Source organism: Chanos chanos, chromosome 9 (assembly GCF_902362185.1).
Source record: "Chanos chanos chromosome 9, fChaCha1.1, whole genome shotgun sequence".
Lineage (NCBI taxonomy): Eukaryota > Metazoa > Chordata > Actinopteri > Gonorynchiformes > Chanidae > Chanos > Chanos chanos.
The window spans coordinates 945,817-952,809 of NC_044503.1; the positions used below are offsets into that span (position 1 = coordinate 945,817).

The window sequence follows — 6,993 nt, forward strand, 5'->3', positions numbered from 1 at the left end:
CAGTCACTGTTCTACACACACCTCTACAACACAGTCACTGTTCTACACACACCTCCACAACACAGTCACTGTTCTACACACACCTCCACAACACAGTCACTGTTCTACACACACCTCTACAACACAGTCACTGTTCTACACACACCTCCACAACACAGTCACTGTTCTACACACACCTCCACAACACAATCACTGTTCTACACACACCTCCACAACACAGTCACTGTTCTACACACACCTCCACAACACAGTCACTGTTCTACACACACCTCAACAACACAGTCACTGTTCTACACACACCTCCACAACACAGTCACTGTTCTACACACACCTCCACAACACAATCACTGTTCTACACACACCTCTACAACACAATCACTGTTCTACACACACCTCCACAACACAATCACTGTTCTACACACACCTCCACAACACAGTCACTGTTCTACACACACCTCCACAACACAGACGCATATGATCCAACATATGATCCAAACTGATCCAGTTTTAACTCAGTTTATTTACCAAAACACACAAACATACACGCACACACACAAACACACACACACAAACACACATTCTTGCAGACACATGCACAAGCACGCGCACACACACACAAACACACATTCTTGCAGATACGCACTCACACACACACACACACACACACAAACACACACTCTTGCAGACGCGCACTCACACACACACACACACACACACATACACACACTCACGCAGACACACTTGCTTTCCGAGGAGGAGAGGAGAGGAGCTTTGGTCGGGGTAAAAAGTGGAGTGTGGTGAGGGGAGAGTGAAGGATGTGCCAAAACGTCAGGTAGGGTCAGAGTGTGTCAGGACACTCCAGCCCTGCACACACTGATCTCGCTGTTTACAAACTCTCCTCACAGATTAAGGGCACAGGGGTCTGCAGGTACAGAGTTATGTGAACCCTGGCTAATCCCACAGGATTACAGGAGCGGCCATTGTGTGCTCCCATGTGTGCTCACAGACTGCTTGACTGCCTGTCTCATTCACCGCAAACCTCTCAGTCTAGTCATTATACCTACACGTCTGGAATAAACATGACGACTCAATCACACTGAATTCTTTCTTTCTTTCTTTCTTTCTTTCTTTCTTTCTTTCTTTCTTTCTTTCTTTCTATCTCACTGTTTCTTTTAGCCTTTCTCTTTTGCTCGGATTCTGAAACATTAACCATGTGGTCAGACCTCAGGGCACATGGATGTCCCCAACAGTTTATTTAAGAAAAACAGACAGGACTAGTCAGACAGGATGAAGTAAGGTCACAAGACACACACACACACACACACACACACACACACACAGTCATACACATGATGGCCATTGCCCTCATCTGAACATAACACAAGTTCATCATTAGAGCAGGAAACTAAAACTAAAGCATCAGGACATGAGTGAACCTCCCCTCTGTTCTGCTCTCTACTGGCTCTTCTGTCTGCTGATCAGTCCTCACTCAACCACACATCTGATCACTAATTTATCCCGAAGAACCTCAGCACTCAACCACACATCTGATCACTAATTTATCCCGAAGAACCTCAGCACTCACCCACACATCTGATCACTAATTTATCCCAAAGAACCTCAGCACTCACCCACACATCTGATCACTAATTTATCCCGAAGAACCTCAGCACTCAACCACACATCTGATCACTAATTTATCCCGAAGAACCTCAGCACTCAACCACACATACGATCACTAATTTATCCCAAAGAACCTCAGCACTCAACCACACATATGATCACTAATTTATCCCGAAGAACCTCAGCACTCAACCACACATCTGATCACTAATTTATCCCGAAGAACCTCAGCACTCAACCACACATACGATCACTAATTTATCCCAAAGAACCTCAGCACTGAACTGCACAACCAGCCCAAGAAAAAACACCACCTGACACATATTACACTGGCCAACAAATCTTATCACTGAAGACATCGAGGGCTAAGAGTGAACTTAGCGCAGAACTTCACACAATCACAGATTACCCCCGAATTCACAAGCTCATAGATTACCCCTGAATATCATGTAGTGACAAACTTCAGCGGATCTCCGTCACGGTTTACCAGAGCTAACGACACCCTCGCTGCACGATAGCTCACGCCAAAGTTTACACCAAAGTTTACACCAAAGTTTACACCAGTTAAATCTAAAACTTTGAAAACTGGACATCTGCAGAGGACAAACAGTAAAGATCAGCATTTTAGACAGAGAAGTAAAAAGGGCAAGAGAGAGAGAGAGAGAGAGAGAGAGAGAGAGAGAGAGAGAGAGAGGAGTTGACTGTACCTCTTTTGAAGGACCATCGTTTCACCCAGAGCTTAGAGAAGCAAGGCCAGGAGTTATTGAGAGGGTTGCCCGCCATGGAGCGAGAGATCGGAGAGAGAAAGACAATGATGGAACGAGAAAAGGAAGGAGAGAGGGAAAGAAAGGAGAGAGCGAGAGAGAGAGGGAGAGAAAGAGAGGGAGCGAGAGAGAAAGAGAGACCTTAAGAGAGAGAGCGTAAGATCTCTGAGCCACAGTAGCAGGGACCCAATAGAGATTATCCAACATATGATACAAACACAGGGTCTCCACAGCAGGGGCGGGAAAAAGGGAGGGAGAAAAGAGGAGAGAGAGAGAGCGAGAGGGGGAGAGGGAGAGAGAAAGAGAGAGAGAGAGAGAGGAGAGAGGGAGAGAGAGAAACGATGACAGAAGATGAGTGTGCAGGATGGACAGACTCCAGCTAAGGTGGAAACAAGTTCAGCGTTTCTGGGTCTGTAATCTGAGCAGACAGGATGATAAAAATCATCCACGAGTTGCTGGGAATCTTTGGTGCTAGTAACAGTAGGACAGGCGTGATTCACATTAGCACCAAGTCTCAGAGCAGATACCAAAGTTCGATTTCACAGTCTTACTGGCCCAAACCTGGATTTTTCTTCACGTACCCAACACACAAATTCAGCCTCAGCCGCATTTTACACTGCGCAGATACATGGACACCCAGGCCTTTCAGCTCAAAGTCCAGAGACGTTCTGTTCACGAGGGTTTTGTCCTGATCAGTTTTCAGTTTGAACATCCATATTTCTTTCCGGTAAATAACCTCAAACATCCTCAGAGAAGTATGAAGGAATTTAAAAACCACCTGATCACAAGTCAAAAAAAAAAAGATAAAAGATACTCACAGCTTAGCTCCGATGGTTTTCCCAATTTAACATCAGCGAGTACAAAGGGAGGAGAATGTTGGAAAAGCTGAATAACGAAAGGAAAGAAAGGGACCAGGCTGAGAACGAAAAGCTGCTTGCTGAATGTACACTGAGCAGTTACTCTGAGTAAAACGAAAACTCAGTGTGTGTGTGTGACAGAGAGAGAGAGAGAGAGAGAGAGAGCGAGCGCTAAACCACAGCTAACTGCACAGACTTCCTCTTTCACCCAGAACCACTCACAACGGCCAATAACAACAGGATCATAACAAGGGCCACAGTTTGCGTGAGAAAAAAGAAAAAAGAAAAACCAAAAACTACAATTCACAACAACACACAAAAGTGACATCTTCTCAAATCAAAGGTCTGTGTGGTAGTGCTTTAGTCAACCTGACAGAAAAGGCTCGTTCTCCGCAGAAAGCTGCTCTGACACTGAGATGAATGAAAACCAAACACAAACATTACAATTTGTTGGCACACTGTCCATACTTCACTGCACATACTTTACAGTGAGTGTGTGTGAGAATGTGTGTGTGTGTGTGTGTGTGTGTATGAGAGAGAGAGAGGGAGAGAGAGAGTGTGGGCGTGGGTGTGTGAGAGAGAGGGGGTGGAGAGAGAGAGAGAGAGAGAGAGATGATGCCTCTGCAGTAGTGCCCGAAATAGGTTAAGCGGAACTTGTGCACATGGTGGTTTAGGTGCTGTAAGAACTAAGCCTCACTGTGTGTGTGTGTGTGTGTGTGCATGTTTCTCATGGCTGCTGCAGTGTACTCCCTTCACTAACTGAAAACTCTACAGGTTGACAGACTGTTCACTTGCAGCATACTTTCCTTTAAACTTAAGACTGTACTTGAGAATCCTCCAGTGACTAGAGCACTCATCTCAACATCTGCAAAACGTGAAACTAAACAGATAAATGAAAAAGTTGAGTGTTTAGTGTAGAGCGCAGAATATTGAGTGTAGAGTTTAGAATACTGAGTGTAGAATACTGAGTGTAGAATATTGAGTGTGGAATACTAAGTGTAGAATATTGAGTGTGGAATACTGAGTGTAGAATATTGAGTGTAGAATATTAAGTGTGGAATATTGAGTGTGGAATTTTGAGTGTAGAATATTGAGTGTAGAGTTTAGAGTACTGAGTGTAGAGTACTGAGTGTAGAATACTGAGTGTAGAATATTGAGTGTGGAATATTGAGTGTGGAATTTTGAGTGTAGAATATTGAGTGTAGAGTGTACAATGTTGAGTGTAGAATATTGAGAGCTTCTGTTTTTTCCCGCTAAGAACTCCCCAACGATCGACACTGCAATCACCATCGAGGGATCTGTGGTGTTCCCCACCACAGCAGCCAAAAACCTTGGCGTAACCCTTGACAACCAGCTGACCTACTCCAGTCACATCGCAGCAGTCACTCGATCCTGCAGATTCTCTCTATACAACATCAGGAGAATCCGCCCATTCCTCACACAACAGACGACATAGCTCCTGGTCCAAGCGCTTGTCATCTCCCGCCTGGACTACTGCAACGTTCTACTGGCTTTCTTACCGACCTGCGCCATCAGGCCACTCCAGCTCGTGCAGAACGCCGCTGCACGCCTGGTCTTCAACCTCCCTAAGCACTCTCATGTCACTCCACTGCTTACTGCGCTCCACTGGCTTCCGGTAGCTGCCTGCATCCAGTTCAAGACACTGGTGCTGGCCTACCAGACCACAAGAGGCTCCACCCCATCATACCTTCAGTCCCTTATAACTCCATATACCCCAACTAGAACCCTCTGCTCTATGACCTCTGGTCAACTGACGGTTCCCTCACTTCGGGAACCCGGCAGCCGCTCCTCCCGACCACGCCTCTTTCTCCGGGAAAAGAGAAAGAGGGGAAACTGAAAACCCACCTCTTTAGAACCCACCTGTCCCCCACTGCCTAACCTCCCTTTCCTTAAAAAAAAAAACCCAAAAAAAACCTTGTCTTGTATCTGTGTGTTTGTCAAAGTATTCCAGGGGCGCAATACGAAGGGGCAAATTGATGCTCAGTCTTATTGTGATCTCTGCTCATGAGGTATTAGAAATCTGACTGATGCAGTGATTGTAAGTCGATTTGGCAAAAAGCGTCTGCCAAATTGCAACTAAATTGTAAATTGAATGTAGAGTGTAGAAGACTGAGTGTGGAGTGAAGAATATTGTGTGTAGAATATTGAGTGTAGAGTGTAGAATATTGAGTGTAGAGTGTAGAATATTGTGTGTAGAGTGTAGAATATTGAGTGTAGAATATTGAGTGTAGAGTGTAGAATACTGAGTGTAGAATATTGAGTGAAGACTGTAGAATACTGGGTGTAGAGTGTAGAATATTGTGGGTAGAATATTGAGTGTAGAGTGTAGAATATTGAGTGTAGAGTGTAGAATACTGAGTGTAGAATATTGAGTGTAGAATATTGAGTGTAGAGTGTAGAGTATTGAGTGTAGAATATTGAATGAAGACTGTAGAATACTGGGTGTAGAGTGTAGAATATTGTGTGTAGAATATTGAGTGTAGAGTGTAGAATATTGTGTGTAGAATATTGAGTGTAGAGTGTAGAGTGTAGAATATTGAGTGTAGAATATTGAGTGTGGAGTGTAGAATATTGAGTGTAGAATATTGTGTGTAGAATATTGAGTGTAGAATATTGAGTGTAGAGTGTAGAATATTGAGTGTAGAATATTGAATGAAGACTGTAGAATACTGGGTGTAGAGTGTAGAATATTGTGTGTAGAACATTGAGTGTAGAGTGTAGAATATTGAGTGTAGAATATTGAGTGTAGAGTGTAGAATATTGTGTGTAGAATATTGAGTGTAGAGTGTAGAATACTGAGTGTAGAGTGTAGAATATTGAGTGTAGAATATTGAGTGTGGAGTGTAGAATATTGTGTGTAGAATATTGAGTGTAGAATATTGAGTGTAGAGTGTAGAATATTGAGTGTAGAATATTGAATGAAGACTGTAGAATACTGGGTGTAGAGTGTAGAATATTGTGTGTAGAACATTGAGTGTAGAGTGTAGAATATTGAGTGTAGAATATTGTGTGTAGAATATTGAGTGTAGAATACTGAGTGTAGAGTGTAGAATATTGAGTGTAGAATATTGAGTGTAGAGTGTAGAATACTGAGTGTAGAGTGTAGGATATTGAGTGTGGAATATTGAGTGTAGAGTGTAGAATATTGAGTGTAGAATATTGAGTGTAGAATACTGAGTGTAGAATACTGAGTGTAGAATATTGAGTGTAGAGTGTAGAATACTGAGTGTGGAGTGTAGAATATTGAGTGTAGAATATTGAGTGTAGAGTGTAGAATATTGTGTGTGGAGTGTAGAATATTGAGTGTAGAATATTGAGTGTAGAGTGTAGAATATTGAGTGTAGAATATTGTGTGTGGAGTGTAGAATATTGAGTGTAGAATATTGTGTGTGGAGTGTAGAATATTGAGTGTGGAGTGTAGAATATTGAGTGTAGAATATTGTGTGTGGAGTGTAGAATATTGTGGGTGGAGTGTAGAACATTGAGTGTGGAGTGTAGAATATTGAGTGTAGAATACTGAGTGTAGAATGTTGAGTGTGGAGTGTAGAATATTGAGTGTAGAATACTGAGTGTAGAATATTGAGTGTAGAATACTGAGTGTAGAATATTGAGTGTAGAGTGTAGAATATTGAGTGTAGAATATTGTGGGTGGAGTGTAGAATATTGAGTGTGGAGTGTAGCTATAGTGACTCCTTCAGAAGAAACTGCGTTTCACAGACAGAGCCTTC

At 43.0% G+C, this 6,993-nt stretch overlaps 1 protein-coding gene across 1 annotated transcript in view; it reads right to left on the reverse strand.

Annotated features, from left to right (window-relative positions):
- arhgef18b (rho/rac guanine nucleotide exchange factor (GEF) 18b) overlaps nucleotides 1-2,448 on the reverse strand; it is a gene marked incomplete at its 5' end in the record, with an annotated part of 51,518 nt that extends 49,070 nt beyond the window's left edge. Inside the window, one exon of the mRNA XM_030784169.1 lies at nucleotides 2,331-2,448. Coding sequence (XP_030640029.1) covers nucleotides 2,331-2,448 — 118 coding nt within the window. The remainder of the gene's footprint in view (nucleotides 1-2,330) is intronic.
- Between the last annotated feature and the right edge of the window lie 4,545 nt (nucleotides 2,449-6,993).